Genomic DNA, 22,351 nt, shown 5'->3' with positions numbered 1-22,351 from the left:
CATTGTTGTAGAACACATGCGTGTTTTGTCAATATTTCGTCTTTTGCAGCGCGGTTTGGCAAATACGACGCGGCGCGTTCTCACGGTTTGGAACATCAATTTTGAGACGGAGTAGTATCGTACAGGGGGAGAACGGCTGGAGGCGTATTAACGTTAGTATGTATTATACTTCACTATATTAATAGTAGCAACGCGCTGTTGACTCATCCGAAGGTTATCGTTGCTCCGGACAGTTCCCATCCCGAAATTGTTTTTCTGCTGTTCGAGCTTTCCATATTGTTCAACGAGATCCATACAATATGTACAATTTAACTGTGTTGTAACTTCCTGAATATCGGATGGTAAGCATGAGGTTTTTACATGGACAATAGACTCGTCTACGTCTACGTGCACACGTTTTTTTTTTTTTCCTTTCGCTTTGCCGTGTCGTCTACTAGTCTGGAAACGCATTTCCGATTTCTCCACAATGAAGTCGAGTCCAGCCCCGCTCGTCTTCCTCGCTGCCCTCCTAGCTGCCCCGCCGTCCGCTGTTAACTCGAAGAAAACCGAAGTTGCCACGTTGCAACAGGTTCTCCGTGGGGCTAGGCAATTGAGGCAAGACGACGCCTTGTTCCCGTCGTCAACTACGACCGATGTCTATGAAGGTGCGTCAGTATGGGGAGGCTCACCCGTCGTCACGGAGACTGGCACCAACTACACCAGCGCCAAGCCCACTTTTGGTAAAATAACCTCCAAGCCCGGCGAATGCGTCGTCGCCAGTCCGATCGAGTACATCAGCGAAAAGTATTTGAACTGGGTCTGGGACAACCGCATCGGACCCAACGCAGACGCGTCCAGGAAAGGCAACTGGAACAAAAACTTCCTGATGGACAAATTGGTGCACAACAAAGGCTCTATCAACTACTGCGTGCGCTGGGACGCCAAGACCAATCTGGACAAGAACTCCGCGTCCAAATTCCAAGCCATCCTGGAGCGCCACTTCAACGCGTGGAACGCCTGGTTGGACGGCTACAACTGCTGGCCGTTCAAGGAGCTCAAGGTCAACATAGTCGGGTGGGCTGCCAGGCAGGCGTCCCAGTTCGAGTGGTCCGACGAATCGCTCGGCAAAATCTACGAGGGGAATATTGACCCGTCCGATAATGGGCCACAGTGTCCCGACGAGTGCTATCGCTTCTACTCCAACGCCCAGGGCGTGTGGTCGGACACAAGCGCGTGCAATGATGAACCCTACGACATCTCCTTCTGGCTCAAGGACGACATCCCGTACGGCTTCGGCTTCGATTGGGGTCAAGAGGTGAGTCTCGAGAACACGCTGGAACACCTATACGACAGGAACATCATGTTCGTCGGCCACGAAATCGGCCACGGCTTCGGTCTGCCAGATACAGACCGGAGGACAAACCCGCCCAGGACTTCCCGAACGCCATCATGATGGCGTACAGCTCGACAACGATCACGCCGAGCGACGGTTGGATGCTGCGTCGCGTGCTCGACCACGTCCGAACTCGCTACAACTTTTAATTTCCGCGACGTTTCTGACCGCTAGATTGTTGTCGATGAGGGAGGTGCATCAGCACTACATGTACTCTCACAACTTGCCAAGGCTAGACGTGCTCATCCAAATAAGACGCGTGTGCGTACGTACACATATCAGCAAAGTACACGAACACGCCTTTTACTACTAAGTACACCTTTTACTGGGATAGCGGTGACCAGCTCAATTAGGCGTCGCCAGTAACTGGCTCCAGTAAAACTGAAGCCGGAAAACTGAAATCGGTAACCGGTATCGAAGTTTTGGGACTCGCCTTCGCATCAGGGACTGGTAGTAAAAACACGAATAGTACTACACAGTACTAGAAGTATAATACTAATATGGATAATAATAGTACAAATTCAAAGTATAGTCGTTACTATAGTACTAGCATAAACTTAGAAGGAAAAATCACGATATTAGTACTAAGACTACTAAAACTACTACTAAATTCCAGGATGAAGTTCAAGGTCAATATCTTCAAAGGACGCGCACAATGGTTGGCAAACGGGTGGTTGCCGAGCTGCTCTGTCGTATTCTCCAGCTAATTTTTCATTTTTCGTGCTGACGATCGCAACCGGGTCCAACGAGGTTCTCCAAGGCCGATTGCTGTCTGTCTGATGTGACGGAAACGACGCCGTGTTGTATCTGTGGTCATCCTGTTCATCATGTTTGCAGCAATACACTCTGGGGTGAGGCTGATCTTTCCAAACGGTATAGCTAGCACTACTACTAGGGTCCATGGTTTGCTAGCATCTAACGCGGTCACCTCTATGCGTAGATGTTGTAGTCCAGGGTGCGTTCTAACCTTTAGGAATAACAACCAACATGACGGTGAGCCCTCCCCAGCTAGCAGTCAAGGGGTATATATGTAGAGTCAGGCTACGGAGGCGAATGAAACCACTCTCGCGAAATGTGACAACCTTACTCGAGCAACAGCAAGTCGTAAATCTGGTATTGGGATTCCGGATTAACCCCCCCCCCCCCCCCCCGAGCTCGAGACGCCCGTTACTCCTCAACAGCTTTTGAAGGGAGAGTCTTTTCGACAGATTCGTTTGTAATGAGCCATCTCCGCATACGTACGAACAATGAGCGAGCCCAGCGCCAACTAATTCTTCATCGCAACGACGAAGAGATTGAGCGGATGAGGAAATGCGAGTGGAATCTGTGGTAAGGCCGTTTTAGTAGTTTGGTTTATTATTAGTAAATACTATTATTAAGATTACATTTTCCACTCGCCCAATTAGTAATTTTAATTTTGTTTGTTAGAAATCAAAATCGGCTCCCGAATTTTAATATTACTTAAGGGGTGAAATCGATATTACTACCAATGCTTCCCATACATCATCCCATATTTCACCTTTCTACGTGCGCAAGCAAATGGTCTCCAGAAGCTGCGCTGGACGTGCGTGTGCGACGAGTACATCCAGAGCAAGTAGCAACAGCACATGAATGCCACGCATGGGGAGGCGTTCGGCGGCATAAGAAGACCGATATAGACCGCGATGAGCGCAGCCTGCGGTTGGTCAACCAGTGACGGAGATCACCACGGAGAAAGATGGCGCTGACACGGGGGGGGGGGGGGGGGGGGGGGGGGGGGGGGGGGTCAAGATGACCAACGGTGTCAGAATGACTGTGAAGGAGCGTGGGATGATTGGTGAAAAGAAGTCGGCTTTGTTTGGTGATGCAGGGTCTACTATGTTCGGTGCTGAGAAGCAGGAGAAGAGAGAGAAGGACAGAGAGGTCGAGGGGAAAGCAAGCGGTTCTGCGGCCGTCAGGAGCCGTTATGGATGGGGAGTAGCACATGCAAGGACGAGTGGAACGGAGACGACGACTGGCATGGGGGACAACGCGTACGCGATGGTTTCGTTCCGAGGCTGTCGGGTGGATGCAAACGAGATGGTTTGTAAGATGATGATCGTGATCCAGGCGTTGATGGGGCGGAGGATATGGAGGTGAGAGAATACCTACATACTTGCACCAGGATGGACGACCAAAGGCAGGCGTGACTCGAGTTTCAGGACGAAGTCGGTGGGCAGCTGGTGTAGTGGGTCTAACTTGACTCACTACTTTAGCTTACACGTTGTGCAACGTGTATGAGGAATCGTAAGTACTTAGTAATTACTTAGGTTAATTATATTTGAATACACAAATATAAGTTAAGTAAGATAGGATTCCAAGTGACTTCGATTAGGTAAAATGAGAACTGTATTGTTTGTAAATTGATCTTCCTCTAAAATCTGCTAAAAACTGTTTATCATCTATGAAAGGGGTTGGCAGCGGCTGGCTGTCAGAGCCCCGCTAATATGCATGTCTCTGATTGGTAGAAAGATGATCCTTTCTACCAATAGGATCCTTGGGTATGTGTGGACCACCCATTGTGGTGGTCCACTTCAATGTATCCATTGGTGTGTCTTACACCAAGGTGAGGTGTCAGAATAGCAGCTCACTTCTCCGTAATGGACGAATCCATTGCACTTCGCGCAAACTGCTTGTCTGAACCACACGCCCAGCCGGAGGCCTTCAGCGTCACAGTTGTAGTCCTTTCGTGATAACGTGATAACTCTCGGACGTTTGACAGTCTTGTCGATTTCATCATCGTCAACCTCCATGATCGCTGTTGCCGAAATTCCTCTTGAGCTTTTAATCTTGGCGTATGCCGGGAACTTGATGATGCCGTTGACGTCTTCGGGAAAGAGCAAAATAAAAGTGCTGCGAGGTAGCGTTGGAGCAGACATGGTGCGGTAGACTGCTCCGTTGGAAAAGACTTAAGATGTTAGCTGCCGAGGAAATTCTAAACTGACTGCTCTGCACCAAATTCCAGCACCTCTCGTGGTAGAGGTCTCGGGAACATACGACGCTCATCTCTTCCGCTCGGACATGCTTCCTGATCCCGGAAAACAGCCTTCCTTCTGGTAACCATCAGGAAACCGACCACTTCCAATCAACAAGCAACAAACCATCAGTCCTGTCATATATCTTATTTTGTAGGATACAGAAAAAGGGGGTACAGGTTTTATTATGCACTAACAAACAGTATGAACACGTTATATATCCAATGTATTATATTATGCTTTGCATATATTGTTATATATCCAATGTATTATATTATGCTTTGCAATGCGTTTGTCGTTTTCACCTTGTGTTTTGCCCGAGTTATAATATCTGGCGCCCGATATAAAAACATATGGCCACTAACTCGACCAAGTTACATGTATTTTCACCAGCCTCGATATCGATCTCAATTTACGCTATCTGTGGCCGAATTGCCGATCCAAAAACGCAATTCGGGCCGATTTATTTTAAATCGCGATGGCTGTGACGGATTATAATGCCGCGCTTTATGTATATAACATATGCAATTGTACACTTACATCTGGACACTTGACGAGTGGTCGGCAGATCGCGCTGCCGATCTGTCGAAGCACCGCAGTTTCCGAAAACCTTAATCGTGCACAAGTGCAGCATGCACTCTCTCGACTACCGTTGACGGACTGTTTTTCTTATGCATGTATATGGAATCTGTATGCAGTATGTTAGCGATATATTTTGGCCTAACGTGCGAACACTGCAACGTTGGTACAAGTTGTTTTTGACCGATGGTGTGGTTGATGAAGGAGATCGAACTAACCGCTCGTCGCGTTGGCCGAGTGTCGTGGTTACCCGTGTTCGAAAGACGTGAAAGCCCACCCTACATTTTATTTAGAGGAGCTACAGCAGTTCATACGAATGGCTTTTCCTAAAGTAAAATGGTAGCGTAGTATCAACATGTGGTCTTACATGGCGGGGAGCTGCTCGCGCCACAGAGAAGCGGAAAGCCTAGTGTTGCAGGAGCCGCACGTGCACTCACAGACAAAGCTAACGAGCCGTTAAACACGTCCAACAGAGCCGTACCGGAGTAGCAGTGGTCGGCGACGTTACCTCGGTGTCCTGAGAACCAACGATGCGCCCGTTATGTTAAGTAGGAAGAGGTGGTGCGACTTACCTACGCCTGGACGTCGATTTACTACCGTCTCGCATTTTTATGTCTTCGAATTATTTTATCTCAGAGATCGATCTAAGCCCTAAATCCGAGCGACAAAATATCTGCAAACCACAATACATGTACACCAGTAGTAGTCATTAGCAGCAGCTATGGCATTCATACTGGAAGTCCAAGGCAAATTGTAGCCTGAACATAGTCTTAAACACTCAACCTCGATTTTGCTTTTGATTACGGAGAGATGCATTTAAGATCATGCAGTCATCACTCCTCAGGAAATCTTTACTCTCTCCACGCGTCAATTATGATATCATTTTGCTGGTGTGCAGTGAAGGGTGGATTTGGTGGCAATATTGACTGAGACTCATACATCGCAAAACAAGCTTGTTTGACGTGAAATGTAGTACCGCATCGCCCCTGTCCTAAGCGAAGTTTTGTCCTACGCGAATTTTTATTTTAGCCAATGAAAACAATGTATTGACACCGGATGTCTGTAGTTAAAATTCCATGTTGACCAGCTAATTATAGGCTGCCACCAGCCATTCGGTCTCAGTGTTCAAAGTGCTATGGGTAGACCACCCAACACAGGAACCGGCAAAAAACCAAAGCGCTACACCCGCATTGCAGTAGACTATACGCACAAGCGCCGCCTTCTCGAATTCTTGGCTGCTGGCTATTCTGTAAACGAAGCTATTGCACTCTTCTACCCAAATTGCAGCAGGAAAACAGGTTTGTAGATATGATGATTATTCCAGCAGCTCCATCGATGAGTTTTTCTAGATGCACAATACAACACATTACTTTGATGAGACTTAATTGCGAAGGTAACCAAGCGAGCTTGGACACGTAGCTCAATTGGGAAAGAGCACCGCGTCCAAGCTCGCTTGGTTACAATTCCCGCCGCGTCCATACGTTTTGATTGGTCCAAAATACCAAGAATTATTATAACTTTTACTTTTTATCATTTAATTCTGAGACTTGGCAACAGATGTACCGTAAACTGCATACATTGCAGTTCGCTTAGGACAGGGGCGATGCGGTACTCTACAACGACAAGAATCGAGGGGTCATTTTGTGGGTAACAGTGGCTACACGAATCCCGGCACAAGCGTTTTTGGCCAGTACGACACCCAATTCGGTGGGGTACCTATTTGGCGTTGTCCGTTACTCACTTCCTAACCACTCCTTCTTGAATGGAATTGTTAGTTGACGGGCCGCCCCGTAAACCTTATCTTGTAGCGTCCCGTAAGACGTCCCGTAAGATGTTCCTAAAGACGTTCCGTAAGTCGTCCCGTAATACGTATCGTAAACTTATAATTACGTGCTTCGAAATACATTGAGAAACCAGTACATGTAATATTAGTGTTTGTCAGAGTTAGATACAAGTAACGAATATATATAACGCAATGCGTTATAACGCCAGTGTGCATGCACAGTGCTACTTAGCTACCGGTACAGTATACAGAGTCTAGGTGGAGCATCGGTTTCACGAACACGTACATCATCATCATCATCACCACCACCACCATGGCTCCGAGTCCAGCGCACGAAAGGAAACCTCGATGGTCAATTACGCGAAGAGTGGAAGCGCCTATTCTTTAAGAAGGAGTCCGCTGGACTCCAGTGTCTCCTCGGACGACATTTCGCTTGTGCGTGCCAAACAACGCATCCGCCTGCGTCGCGAAGAATCTCCATTCAGCAAGCCAAAAGACGAAGCCCTCCGTAACCTGTAGCTTCCTCCCAGCACCAAGGCACGCCCTAGCACAAGGCGCCAACAACTTGTTGTTAGCAACAAGTTGTTGCAACACCATCAAAGGTTTGTCACACGACGGACCAGCATGATTTGCTAGCCAACGCTGCAGGACGGCAAACACTCAGTACACTGAGTTCCGAATTCATCTGATTGAGTTGCTATACACTACCATGCACGTTGGGAAACTGTTCAAGCTACAATGCATATGCTTGATCAAATATATTAAGTAACGTCTGCACCTTGCATCCCTGCATCCCTACGGGCACTTCGTACCGTATTTGAGATCTCCTACCTCACAGAGATCTCCTACCGCACAGAGATCTCCTACCGCACAGAGATCTCCTACCGCACAGAGATCTCCTACCGCACAGAGATCTCCTACCGCACAGAGATCTCCTACCGCACAGAGATCTCCTACCGCACAGAGATCTCCTAATTCATACCGTAGAAAACGTGCAAGACGCTATTGAATAAAAGCAAGCTAGGCTGCCGTACTGTATTGATCTACAATGTATAATACAAGAATACAATAATAACACAGTACTTACTACTCCACAACCATCGAACCTGGCCCGATTTGCGGCAAACCAGTTGGCATAGCGTTTCCCAAAGCGCAAATCCAGCGAGCAATGGGTTGTACCTACTCTCCTGCGTCTGCGGTGCCAGCAGTGCTGCAGTGAACGACCGCATCTCTCATCTCACTTTCAATTTCGTCGCCAACAGAACAGACCATGAATCTGCGTCCCTTGCTTTTCAGCGCTGCTGCCGTTGCTGCAGTGTTCAGCTTGGTGGAGGCTATCGTTATCGACCACGACAAGGTGCAGCCGTTTGCACAGCCGGACCCCGTCACCTTGTCCGAGAAGGTGGCCATCAAGTACAAGCCGAGTCTTCAAACTGTTGAGGGGTGCCACCCGTACCCTGCTGTCAATGCTGCCGGTGATACGAGTGGAGGGCTGAAAGGAACAGGGAAAGCCAACGGAGAGTGCACTGGGTCACCTCTGGGCTCGCAAGTGTATGGCCGATCGGGTTGGCACAAGGATATGTGGGCCATCATGTATGCGTGGTATTTCCCCAAGGAGATAGGCTACGAGGCTTCCAAGGGTTTCCGCCACAAGTGGTCTGCCGCAGTAGTGTGGCTCGACAACCCTGCTTTCGAGAAGCCGAAGATTCTCGCCGTGTCGACCATTGGCGATAGCGGAGTGTATGAGATTACGAAGAATGGTACGCCAAAATGCGGCCGTCGGTGGTGTGACCCACCGTTTGGTGAGTACATCAACGAGACGAGTCCCATGCTTGCATACGTGCGTGGGCCTGAGGCTACCGGGATAGCCTTGACTACAGAGAGGGGTCAAGGCGAATTCCAAGATCTCATTATGTGGGACCAGTTGACGGAGGAGGCGCGAAGCGGCCTAAGCAATGCAGACTTCGCACCCCCCTTCATCGAAAAAGCCTTCAAACCAAATCTCGAGTCGGCTCGTCCGTTCTTCTAGCTTATCGAAAAAGTGCCACTGCCGAGACACGTGCGTTCCAAGGCCTCTCGGGCAGTGTTAAGCAGAGAAGGCATGTCATCTTGTCACATTGTCAAGACAAAACACATGCGCCATTTTGGGCCAAGGGGTATGACCGAACAGCTTACAGACCCTATACTTATTAAAAGCCGGTGGAAAAAATGACGAAAGGTGGCGCATTAACGTTTAATCACGGAAAATTGTTTGGTGAGACCACTTTTTGGTTGGATCGTTAATGAATGCATCAGCCGACAACAATGATGCAAATCACTAGGCATGTGGATAAATGCATATTGGTGGGAATGTACCCAGCCTAGTCTCGCGTGTGCTTCCAGGCTCTGCTGCCATAATGTTTAAGTGCGCCGCTACCATGGATCGGACCGTGTAAAACGGTTCACCCTGAACCGCCCTAGAACGCTTCCTATTGGCCGATCATGGAATGGTCGGCTTGGTTGGTTCGAGGGAGCAGGAAGCGGTGTTTGCACAAGCCCACGCGAAAGGACCATAAGAAGGACAAGAGGGGAGTAGAGTTGAGAAGGACAAGTAGGCCAGCTTTGGTACCTTCAATCAACTCACTTCGGCATTTGCCGCCACATCACAAGCTTTCCTCAATAGGTTAACCGCCGCAAGGACGCTCACCGCAAGAACGGCGGAGCTGCAAACGACGAAGTGTTCGCCGTGGGTGAAGAACGCTTCATCGGATGGTTGATCGATAGCGGGGCGTCATCGCACGTGACTCCGCACCGTGAAGACCTGTTCGACTCGACAGACGTTGCTGTCGGTGGGAAAGCTTGCGGAACGTGGTCTAAGCGTGGAATTTCAGCGTTCCTCGTGTGTTATCTGGGGGAAGACCAGCGCAGTCGCGTTGGGCAACAAGGTGGGCAAGACGTACGTGCTTGACTGCGAGCAAGAATCGGCACGGTTCGTGGAGTACGCCGGAGCTGACAGTCAGTGGGAGCTTTGGCACGCTCACATGGGACACCCCGGTGAGAACGCTATGGCTGAGACTCAGCGTGCTACGAAGGTTTGCCAACCGTGGGGCGTAGTGTCAAGACTTTTTTCGGTGGATGCATGAAGGGGAAGCAGATTATGAAACCGTTCCCGTCACGGTCGAAGACGAAGACATCGCGTGTGTTGGAGCTAGTCCACACGGATGTCATGGGGCCGATGAGAACGGTCTCCAAGGAAGGTGCGGAGTACGTGTTCACGTTCGTGGACGACTACTCGAGGTATGCCGTAGCGTACTTCATGAAGAAGAAGAGCGGGGTGGCCAGAATGCTGATTGAGTTCAAGGCGTTCTACGAAAACCAGTGGGGAGAACGCTTGAAGTGCCTGCTCTCGGACAATGGAACGGAGTTCGTAAACAAGACGGTCACGGAGCTGTGTCGTCGGAACGGTATCATGCACCAGCGAACTGTGCCCTACAGCCCGTAGCAGAACGGTGTTGCGGATCGCATGAACCAGACGATCATTGAAAAGGCACGCAGCATGCTGCACTACAAGGGCGTGTCGACAGAATGGTGGGCAGAAGCTGTGAGCACGACGGTGCACCTGATTATCTGTTCCACCAACACAGAACGCTCGGCTACAGGTTTGGAGTTGGCTGCGTACTGTCCTCCACTGCAAGCGTTCCAGGACGACCGCTTGGTATTTCACCCCGAGCCGGTACGGTCGAGGAGATCGCAGGAACCGGTGTTTCTCTTGGGGAACGATGATGAAGATGACGAGGAGCGGAAGTCGGAAGATAGCGATGGACCGCCATGTCCGAAGCGTCCGAGGATCGATGAGGACGGTTTCATCGCGGAAGCAGTCATGGCGTTCGCGGCAAGGATTACGGTAGCAACGGATCTTCCAGAAACGTACGCACAGGCAATTGCTAGTGTTGAAGCTGCTGCATGGAGGTATGCAATGGACGCTGAGTCGCTCTCTCATAAACGGAACGGAACGTGGCACGTGGAACGGATAAGCGTACCATCGGGAGTCGATGGGTATTCTCAAAGAAGCGTGACGAGAACGGTCGCGTGATTCGTTACACGGCACGGTTGGTCACGAGGGGGTTCAAGCGGAAGTACGGAGTTGACTTCTTCGAGACGTACTCCCCGGTCGCGAATATTAACTCGATTAGAGTCGTTTTGGCTGTATGGGAGGCAGATGTCTACGTGATGGAACAGTTGGACGCGGATACAGCGTTCCTGAACAGTGACCTGACGGACCGTGTGTACATGGAAGTACCACTTGGAATTGACAACGGTGATTAACAACGTATGCGTGCTGAACAAAGTCATCTACGGTTTGAAGCAAGCGCCAAGCGCGTGTAATAAGACCATGCATCATGCGTTCTTGAAGAACGGTTTCAAGAGCTGTGGAGCGGATCAGTGTGTCTACGTCAAGCGTTCCAAGTACGGTCACGTCTACGTGTGTTTGTACGTTGACGACATGATAATCGCTGCGAAGACGAGCAATGAGACACGTGAAGTGAAGGATGCGCTGAAGAACGCATTTAAGATGAAGGAGCTGGGTACGGCGAAGTTCATCTTGGGTATGGAAATTGATCACGACAAGACTGCTGGAACGCCCATGACCAGGCAAACAAGGTACATTGACGACGTTGTGGAACGCTTCGGTCAGCAGAACGATAAGCCTCCGGACAACCCGTGCGTGTCAGGAACGTTGACGAAGACACAGTCCCCTGAAACGGTCAAGGAGCGAGCTGAAATGCGGTCGCGACCGTACCGTTCCCTCATCGGGTGTCTACTGTACGTCATGACATGCACCAGACCGGACATCGCTTATGTGGTGATGCAGCTGTCACGGTTCCTGGAGAACCCCGGTCGGCAGCATTGGAGAGCTGCTATTCGGGTGCTACGCTACTTGAAGACAACGCGGGGGCACGTATTTTGTACCAACGCGGCGATGGCAGCGTCACAGTTGAAGCGTTCACGGACGCCGATTGGGGAAGCAACATTGATGACAGGCGTTCGGTGTCGGGCGTCATGGTGAGGATCGGGAATGGTCCGATATTGTTCAAGTCCAAGTTCCAGCATACGGTTGCGCTCAGCTCTGGGGAGCTGAGTACATGATCCGGAGCCTGTGCGTTCAAGAGGTGCTCTAGACGCGTGTGTAGTATCGGGAAATGAAGCTGAAGCCAAAACCCAAAGGCGAGACGAGGGGCGAAGAAGACTCGAAGCACCGGCGCCAACTGGCAAGTCACAACCCATCGCCAGTCATTGGACCAAACTCCTCGATCGCTGATTGGCCTAAATAGGCCGATGGCGATGACTCGTCAACGGTCCCAAGTCAAGCGTGGGTGGTTGCAGCTCGTTAAGTGCGGAGCGAACCTACTGGCAAGATCCGAACTTATGAGTCATCGGCGCCTGTCCCCAGTCGTCGGTGGCGTTTCAGCGGCCGTTTGAGTCGTCGGTAACGCCGCCACGTCGCAGAGAAAGCGCCGAAGAGTCGTGAGTTACAACTGGCGGTCCAAAAACGGACGCGTTTATACTTGATATTTGTATGGAGCGATAGGAAACTTAAGAGAAGACAAGATAAGCCTTCGGGCAACAATAACAGAACAGCTTTTCCTCCCAACCACGCAAGGGCGACACCGGTGCCTGCAGTGAACGACCTGCAGCTCAAGGTAAACCTGGTAGGTAGGATTATGACTGTCGGTGGGCACATCTACTGGTGTAGCGTGTGTTCATCCCTGGCAGGGCCAAGAGTTAGTGGCAGGTGTATTGGTAGCGACGAGTCGTCGCCAGGAACTGGAGGAGCGAGATCGCACTCCATTTATTTCTTCCCGCCGGAGTATAGCTCCGGCACCCTCGTATCACGCCGTAACAGGCCGGGACCCTTCCTTCTGAGGGCCTGCGAGGTATATTTTGTGTGTGAGAGAGTGCTAGCATTTGCTCGTGGCTAGTGACGCTGAGTCTTCCGTCGGTCGACTAGCGGAAGTTCGGTACACAGAGAAAACATCAACCCGGTGCAAGGGAAAGTTCCTGGGCCTTCAGGTTCTAACCCTAACAACCCCATTGAGTCTTCGGTGACTCGGTGGGTGTTGTTGGTGGGGAAAGTGTGCCATATATAATTTAACGCGTGTTCCTACGCGACAACTGGTGCCGCGACCCGGGATTGGTGTGACCTTCTGTGTTTCGTGCTACTGCAGGTCGATCGACTTTACGAGCAACCAAGAAGAAGAAGAACAAGAACAAGAAGAAGAAGAAGAAAAAAGACGAGGAAAGAAGACAATGGCGAAAGGATCACGTTCAGCGGTACCAGCAACTCCAATGAAGACTGGCGGAACGCGTGGCGACGACTTGACTGCGGCCCTGGTCACGCCGCACCTCGACCCGATTGCTGAGCGGACCGTCAGCTTCGACTACTCGATGACTGGATCCGACGCGAAGGACGAAGAAATGGATGAAGACTACGACGATTACCTGGTGGAGAAGGCGCCTGCGCCAGTGGTGGTGACACCCGAGACTCCGGAAGATGCAGTGCTGTCTGCGGGACACAGCGCGGGCACGCGTTCGTTGTCGCGAAACCTCGCGGTTGAGCTTGACGATGACGCGCGCTCCGTGACGCGCAACCTCGCGGACGAACTGGATGATGTGGATGGCGTAGGGCCAGCGTATGACGACTTCGAAGACTTTGAGAACGGTGCCGACGACTCAGGGTCACCGGTCCCGACGACTCAAGTGACCAATCAAACCTCCGGCAACCGACCGCCACTCAACGGTGACATGCCGGCGGCCAACAAGGTTCTCGGTCGACTCTACGAAGAGATGAAGAAGAGCGACTGGGGTGAGCTATTCGAGCCAACGATGACTCGCCAAGTGGTTTGGGCCGATTTGTGTCACGAGTTGGCTCGCCCAGTGAGTTCCGTAACAATCGAACAAGTGGTGAAGGAAACCGAGCAATTTCTGAAAGCGTTGGGGCTTCGGCCTCTGGAGACCCCTTCGCCGTCGACTCTGGAATGCTGGGTGCCGGCCGAAGCAGGCGCGGTTTCTCTAGAAATGGAAGAAGCGACTCCGCACAGCCTTGGTGTGAACTCGTTCACTCTGGATGTAACGGGGTTACACGTACAAGTGGCTGCAAGCCACTTGTGAATTTAACAGATAGGTTATCTGTTAAACGTTTTGGATACTTCCTCACATTGGTGTAAGGCACACCGATGGATACATTGAAGTGGACCACCACAGTGAGTGGTCCACACATACCCAAAAGATCCTATTGGTAGAAAGCAGCATCTTTCTACCAATCAGAGACATGCATATTAGCGGGGCTCTGACAGCCAGCCGCTGCCAACCCTTTCATAGATGATAAACAGTTTTAGCAGCTTTTAGAGGAAGATCAATTTACAAACAATACAGTTCTCATTTTACCTAATCAAAGTCACTTGGAATCCTTTCTTACTTAACTTATATTTGTGTATTCAAATATAATTAACCTAAGTAATTACTAAGTACTTACGCTTCCTCATACACGTTGCGCAACGTGTAAGCTAAAGTAGTGAGTCAAGTTAGACCCACTACACCTGGTAGCACTTTGTAGTCCGTCCAACGACCGACTGCTTGACGTTCGTACGCGGTGTACGAACGCGGAGCCGAGAACCACATGAGCACGGAGGTGCCCATGGAGAGCTCCAACACGCCTGCAACGCATGTTGCACGCGCTGACTGCCCCCACCTGTCTGACCCAGAGTGGGAGGCCCTCCAACGACTGTCAACAGTCATTGGAGAAGCGGCGATAGCTACAATGCTGCGTACGCTATCGCCGACGGAGCAACATGGTGTTGCTCTGGGATTCATCATGAAGGAGCAGCGTGACGCTGCTTCTCAGTGACGGCGTCGTCAGGGACGACACCGCGTGCTCAACCATTAAAGTTGAGCGTAAGCAATTACGTGGGAAGAGAGGGCGAGCCTCTCCTCCGATGGCTTGTCGAACTCGACACAGCCATAGCGGCTCGACGCATCGTCGACCCGCTGTCGAAGGTCGCGTTCGCCATGTCCTGCCTTGGCGGACGCGCAAGGAGTTGGGCGTATGGACGCCGACTCTCTGATCCTACGTGCTTCAGCACGTACGAAGTGTTAAAGAGGAGCTCAAACAAGCGTTTGAGCCCCGCAAACGAGTTCCGGTCGAGGGCGGAGTTCCTCGACCTTCAGCAGGGTAAGCATGACGTCCATGCTTACGCGCAGCGCGCACGATATTTGGTATCAAATATCGTGACTAACCCGATAGACGAGGCGACTAAAGTCGTCACGTTCATGAAGGGACTGAGAGATGGGCCTGTGAAGACCTATCTCTTCCGAGAGTACCCGAGTACTCTCGAAGCTGCAATCACTCTTGCCATGCAAGAAGAGTTTAGCCTGCGGCAGGCTAAACTCCATGTAAACGTACCGAGGCCGCAACCGCGCCCGGTAGCGAGGACGGGAGGTCCGGAGCCAATGGACCTCTCGAGCGCAACAACTGCTGGTTACCAGCAGCAGGGAGGTAACGTGCGATGCTTCCGCTGCGGAAGGATCGGTCACTTTGCACGGGAGTGTACAGCTCCCATGCCCCCTGAAGGTGGCCGTCGTGGCGATGCTAGGCATCGCCGCGGACCAACAAAAAACGCGAACATCCAGTAGGCGCGGGGCGCCCTACTGGTAATGCAGTCGCGCGTGCCGACATCGGACACGCGACACTGAGGACTGCAGCCCCAGTGAGACCAGCTCACTGCAAGAAACAAGATGACCGGCCAAACCTAGTCATCTTGAGGTTTACTCGAAGAGAGCGAGTGACTCTCTTCGAGCATTGATAGATTCAGGCGCGTCGAACAACTTTGTTCGACTACGAAGCCTGCCGAGTCTTGACTTCGAGGAGGTAGATACACCTCGAAGTCTTCTGGAGGTACGACTGGCAACAGGTGCCATCGTGAAGACCGAGAAGCGCGTCGTGAACGTGCGCTTCTCGTACAAACAACGAGTGTTTGTCGAACACTTTATCGTCCTGGACCTGGACGATAAGTTCGACGTGGTAATGGGCATGCCGTGGCTTGCACGGCATGATCCGGTGATAGACTGGAAGAAGCGCACGCTCGTGCGCTTCGGACGCGACAGCGGAACAGAGAGCGATGGCCCTGTTACCGCAGCGCGCGCACCAGCAGGTGCGCGCGGCTCACCAGTCGAGACAGCGCTTTATGCTGCTGTCCCGGAGTGCCCAAGAAGTGCGCGAGGGCGCGCACAAGTGAGACCCACGTCGGCAATGCTGCCGACGTCAGAAGAAAAAGATATGTTGGTTCCGGGAACCAACACCCACGTTCAAGCGCAGTCCCTGACCCGAAGCGGTCAGGTCGACAACGACGCGTCGGCTCCGGGAGCCGACGCACCCTCAGTCATGAGGGGCTCCGCCAATGAATGGCGTCGAGGTGTCGAAGGCGTGTCAACTCCGGGAGTTGACGCTGCAAACAGTGCGGACGGTTGCAAACGTACCGCACTGACGCAATTTGTATGCTGTCGTGCAGCCGGGCTGCACGACGAAGCGCCATGCGATCAAGCCGGGCTTGATATCGCGCGCCCGCAGACAGGGTCTGCCGACGAAGGGACACATTACCGTGCAGCCGGGCTGCACGAAGGAAAATGCGGTCAAGCCGGGCTTGATACCGCGCGCCCGCGGACAGGGTCCGCCGGCGAACGACTGTCCACGGCCGGGCCTGGACAAGAAGAACAACTGTGCGGAGCCGGGCTCAGCACAACAAGAAGACGGCGCAAGCGGAAAACGCTGCGCAAGTCTCGGTCCGGGACCGAGACGCAACAAGAGCAGTCTGCTGGGCAGACTGCGGCGGTGACGCCGAATGTCAAGACGCTAAGCGTCTTGACGCGCACCGATACTGGATTCCAGTATCGTGACATGGAACTCGCTAGTCCTCCGACGACGGCGTCGGAGTTGACTTCGCTTCCAGCCATGAGCTGGAAGCGCTTCACGCGCGACTTGCACGATGGACGCATCGAACAAGTTTGCGTTCTTTCGGACAGCAAAAGAACGGCGAGCGAGAGCGAAGAGCTGAGGCAGCTCTTCATGGGAAGTACCACTGAGAGTGAAGACACTCTCAGTGCGAAGACAAAGCGAGAGCGCTTCGAGGAATAAGGTTGGGACTCGCTGAAGTCGAGTCCCTATTACGAATTGTTGAGGGAGTACAAAGACGTACTCCCGGAAGAGATTCCTGCGGAGCTTCCGCAGGATAAGGGCATTCAGCACGAGATTGATCTCGTGCCGGGCACGAAGTACTGTGTCACGCGGCAGTGGCCACTGCCGCGAGAGCAAGTGAAAGCGATCGACGACTTCTTTGAAAGTCGTCGTAAAGCAGGACAAGTGCGGGAATCAAAGTCCCCGCACAGTGCTCCGACGTTCTGTGTCAAGAAGCCACAGGGCGGATGGCGCATCGTTCATGCCTACAACAAGCTGAACGATGCGACGGTACCGGCGCAGACGCCGATACCACGAAAAGATGTTATCATCGATTCGATGGCCGGGAGCACCGTTTACAGTGCTCTCGACTTGCGAGATGGATTTTATCAAATCCTAATGCGTGAGAGCGATATCCCTCTCACGGCAGTGAGCACGCCAAGCGGCATGCTCTGGGAATGGCTAGTAATGCCACAGGGGCTTAAGAATGCCCCTGCGACTTTCAACAGGTGCGTGACGCACTTGTTGCGCTCGGTGCGCGACTTCGCACCGAGCTACTTCGATGATGTATTCATCCACAGCCGGGCTGTGGACGGAAGACCGACGTAGAGATGCACAGGGTGCATCTCCGGAAGCTACTTGAGCTTATGCGAAAGCATAAGCTCTACGCGAACCTGAAGAAGTGTATCTTCGGGGCGAGCGAGATACCCGTCCTCGGGTGTCTCGTAGGGAAGAATGGTGTCCGCCCTGACCCAGAAAAGGTCAGAGTGATTAACGAATGGCCAACGCCTTCAAGTGTCAAGGAACTGAGGCAGTTCCTTGGCTTGGCCACGTACTTGTGCAAGTACGTGGAGGACTATGCGGGCAAGATCCGCCCGCTGTCACAGCTTCTTAAGAAAGAAGCTGTGTGGAATTGGACACCCGATTGCCAAAAGGCATTCGATACAGTCAAGCGGGGCTTGACTGAGGCGCCGATCTTGGCAGTGGCTGACCAAGATCGCCCATTTCACGTAGTGTGTGACGCATCCGATTTCGCGATCGGATGCGCGTTGATGCAGCACGATCACGAGGGCCGTGATCGTGTCGTCTACCAATCGCGTCAGCTGAAGCCAGCTGAGCGCAACTATCCGGTGCATGACAAGGAACTCCTTGCCATGAAGTATGCACTCGCAAAGTTCCGAGTGTACTTGCTTGGGAGTAGACCATTTGTGGTCTACACCGACCATGCTTCACTGCGCACCGCAGTGAAGTCGCCACACATTTCACAAAGAATGGCGAGATGGCTCTCATTCTTTGCGGAGTATAACTTCCGGGTCGAATACAAACCCGGAAGATTGAACGTGGTGGCCGACGCGTTATCACGTCGGCCGGACTATGCAGAAGCTGTTGACGTCAATGCCATTGACGCCATACGATCGAGCAAACCCACATCATCTCTGTTGGATGATGTGAAGGCCGCGTACGCGCACGACGCGGACGCGAAGTTCTTGTTGGCCTATGGCACAACACCTTCTGACAAGGCTCGTCAGAAGTTGCCCAAACACCTTCGTGCGCGTGCACACCGCTTTCGTGTGCACGACGGACTACTGCTTTACAATGCAGTCGACGACAACGCGGATCGCGTTGTCGTGCCAAATGACCATGACCTGCGACTCAGGATCATGTACGAGTATCACGATGCCCCGACTGCGGGACATCTCGGACGTGAGAAGACATACGTCCTTCTCACGCGCGACTTCTACTGGCACCACCAGTATAAGTGGGTGCGCAAGTACATCCGTGCTTGCGAGGTATGCCAACGCGTAAAGCCTGCGCCATTCGCGCAGGCTCCTTTACAACCACTACCGACTCCGTTGGAGTGTTGGAAGTCCATGTCTTTGGACTTCATCTTTGGTCTTCCCCGGACAGCGGAGGGAATACCGGTGTTGTGGTCTTTGTAGACCGTTTCAGCAAGATGGTACATCTTGCTGCGGTGCCAGCAGAGGTGACCGCGAAGCAGACGGCCCGTCTGCTCGTCGACATGGTGTTCAAACACCATGGCATGCCGTCCGACATCGTGTCGGACAGAGACCCGCGCTTCACAGCGCACCTGTGGCAAGAAGTGTTTACACTTCTTGGGAGCCAGCTTTCCATGTCGACTGCGGATCATCCGCAGACGGACGGCCAAACCGAGCGCGTGAATCGCGTGCTCGTCGATATGTTGAAGAGCTACGCTCACTCGTTCCACTACTGGAGCGAGTGCTTACCGATGGCAGAGTTTGCCATCAATAACTCAGTGCATGCCTCGACAGGGCATACACCGTTCTACGTGAATGCCATGCGGCATCCACGTCTACCGAGTTTACTCGGAGTGATGGCTCCCACTTTAAGTGGGGGAGGATCTACGACTGCAATACAGCAGCCGCAGAAAACCGCTGACACTTGCACAGTGTCAGCTGCAACAATGGACAAACCACATGAGTCTGCGCAGGGCGCAGACTCCCCCCAACAACATGGCCAACGACCACGGGTCTGCGCAGGGTGCAGACACCGCAAAGAACCACGCAGAGGCCGGGCCTCTAGCGGAGAGCGAGCTGAATGACTTCAGCTCGGATGCAATCAGTTTCATCACCAAAAGACAAGCCGTGATTCGGTTTGTCCAAGACACAATAGCAGCTTCTGTTGATCAACAGAAGCTGAACGCAGACAATGCGGGCAGAGGCAACACAAATGAATTTAAAGTTGGTTCATTAGTTTTGTTAGCAACTCAAAACCTGCCTAGACATGCAGTTTCGGATTTCGGAGCAAGCAAGCTTGCTCCGCTCTTCATCGGGCCGTTCACTGTGTTAGCACGGCACGGCAACGCATACACGCTAGACATACCGTCTAGCATGCGCCTCCATCCGACCTTTTACGTCGGACGGCTGAAGCCATACCTGCAGCATGAGCCATCTAGCTCGGCTGACCCGAAGCCTCGGCAGGAGCCGAGGCAGAAGCGGAGGACTTGGCCTCGGCGACGAGCAACCTCTCCTCCAGCGCGCGGACGCGCTGGAGCAACCCCTTCATCTGGGTCCCCAGCTCGACCTGGATATTCGAGGCGGTCTGCGAGACCGCCGCGACTTGGGCCTTCCGGTTCGCCAGCTCCTGTTTCAGGGCGGCGAACTCAGCGCTCTACAGACGCTCCCCGACGGTCACCCGGTCGTGGAGAGGCGCATACTGATCAGCCCGGGGCTGATCATACCCGGGGCGTGTTCCCACCCCCGCCACCGCCGATCCGTGACGCCCGCGGCTCAACCCGCTGGATTGTTGAGCGGATTGTTGACCATAGTATCCCGAAAACGAACCCTCAAGGGGCTCGTTTTCGTATTCGTTGGAGAGGATTTCCTCCCCATCGAGATACATGGGAGCCGCGGAACGTCTTGCTGGAGGACGTTCCGGAAATGGTGAGGGCGTACGAAGAGCAGTACGCGCTGGCGCAGCGGGAGTAACACGAGCGCTGCGATCATCGCTAGCGCCCGAACCCTCACGTGCTAAGAACTTAGCACGGAGCTCTTGAGACTCTCGGGCACACGGAACGACGTGTACCCGTTCAGGTCGCGGTCGCTCAAGCGGACCGCGCCTGAAAGCACTTCGTGCACTGAAAGCCCTCGGGCACAGCGCACGGCACATTTGCCTCCTCAGCAGCAACATGAAGTTGCTCCAGCTTTCCACGCTTCGAGTACGTCTCGAAGCGATCACGCGCTTGCTTAATCCGATCACGGTAAGCACTCGGCCTCTTGTTGAAGTTCTCAACAAAGGCGTTCCAGCTTTGACAAAGTGCCTGCCATTCGGGCACTTTGCTGCGAGAAGAGGTCTTCTTGCTTTGAAACCATCGGAGCTCATGAAAGAGTCCGATGTAGTATCGCGCCTTTGATGCGTTTCCGCATCAAAGTGCAGCTCGGCAGCCACAGCGTCATCTTTGATGGCGCTGCATACGTACAGCGGCACCTCATTCGGAGGTACCGAGTTCCCAAACCGGTCCGCGATCTCGGACGCGGACGGCATCCATGGATCGCGCGCTGCAGGCGCAGCGCGCGGAGAGCCTTGAGCTTTAACATCACGCGCTGCAGCAGCAGCGCGCGGAGTACTGAGAGCCCCAGCTGAAGCGAGTGGGGTATCACTCTCAGTACGCGAACGCTTCGAACTCGAAGCGTCCGATTCGTCCCCTTCACGCGGGCGAACGTTCTTGGCGTGAGGGTCGAGCGATTCGCTCGACACTGAGTCTTTACGCTTTGAGGGCGAGTCCTCCTCGCCCTCCATGTCTTCATCGTCGTCGTCGACTTCGACGACGACACCGTACTTTGCCTTCTGGCGTTCGAAGTAGTCGTCGATGGAGAGATGACTCCCCATCGACTTTGCGGACTTCTTCTGAGGCGCGCTCATCGTTGAATGAGCGCGGATTTCTTCTCCAAACGCGGAGAATTGACGAATGGTCAATTCCAAAGATTGACGTGCGGGGACCCCGCGCGTCTAACCTTATAGGGGGGATGGTGTAACGGGTTACACGTACAAGTGGCTGCAAGCCACTTGTGAATTTAACAGATAGGTTATCTGTTAAACGTTTTGGATACTTCCTCACATTGGTGTAAGACACACCGATGGATACATTGAAGTGGACCACCACAGTGAGTGGTCCACACATACCCAAAAGATCCTATTGGTAGAAAGCAGCATCTTTCTACCAATCAGAGACATGCATATTAGCGGGGCTCTGACAGCCAGCCGCTGCCAACCCTTTCATAGATGATAAACAGTTTTAGCAGCTTTTAGAGGAAGATCAATTTACAAACAATACAGTTCTCATTTTACCTAATCAAAGTCACTTGGAATCCTTTCTTACTTAACTTATATTTGTGTATTCAAATATAATTAACCTAAGTAATTACTAAGTACTTACGCTTCCTCATACACGTTGCGCAACGTGTAAGCTAAAGTAGTGAGTCAAGTTAGACCCACTACACTGGACGACTCGCGGAAGACTCGTGCGGCTCGCGAAGTGGTCGACCCGGCTAGCGTACCGCTGCTGACGACTCCGAAGAGGGCAATCCGCGAAAACCCCAGCCGAAAACCCACCGGAGGGGTGTTCAGCGCGTCAGGGGAGCGATCCCCGTACTTTCAAGACTCCCACGTGGAGACTCCACCAACTACGGGCTACTCAGACCGCGCCGGACGCACCACCGATGACTCAAAATCGGCCAGGAGCACGAAAAGCAGTTCAGGACGGAGCCGTATCCGCCGCTACGAGCCCACTGACGACTCGTCGGACGAAGAAGCGGATTTTACCGGTGATGGAGGAGCGCAGATGGGCGAATACCTGCGCCAAATCCGTGAGGTGACCGAATCCGAGTTGCTTAACGCGACTCCGAGGATCGAGGTGGCAACGCATCGCCCACTCGGGC

The 22,351-nt window shown here is 52.6% G+C and overlaps 2 protein-coding genes across 2 annotated transcripts; both read left to right on the top strand.

Moving 5' to 3' along the window:
- Nucleotides 1-466: 466 nt before the first annotated feature.
- On the top strand, nucleotides 467-1,432 carry IUM83_14125 (putative secreted RxLR effector protein; the record flags this gene model as incomplete). Its single annotated transcript, XM_067938850.1, has 1 exon — nucleotides 467-1,432. One exon carries the CDS (start codon nucleotides 467-469, stop codon nucleotides 1,430-1,432), a length of 966 nt encoding a protein of 321 aa, XP_067787427.1.
- A 6,565-nt stretch (nucleotides 1,433-7,997) lies between these two features.
- IUM83_14124 (necrosis inducing-like protein NPP1 type) lies at nucleotides 7,998-8,756 on the top strand (the record flags this gene model as incomplete). Its single annotated transcript, XM_067938849.1, has 1 exon — nucleotides 7,998-8,756. One exon carries the CDS (start codon nucleotides 7,998-8,000, stop codon nucleotides 8,754-8,756), a length of 759 nt encoding a protein of 252 aa, XP_067787557.1.
- Nucleotides 8,757-22,351: the final 13,595 nt, after the last annotated feature.

The sequence above is a fragment of the Phytophthora cinnamomi genome (assembly GCF_018691715.1).
Source record: "Phytophthora cinnamomi strain GKB4 chromosome Unknown Contig60, whole genome shotgun sequence".
Taxonomy (NCBI): Eukaryota; Oomycota; class Peronosporomycetes; order Peronosporales; family Peronosporaceae; genus Phytophthora; species Phytophthora cinnamomi.
The sequence above is the reverse complement of the archived record's forward strand: the minus strand, read 5'-3'. Positions and strand labels throughout refer to the sequence as shown.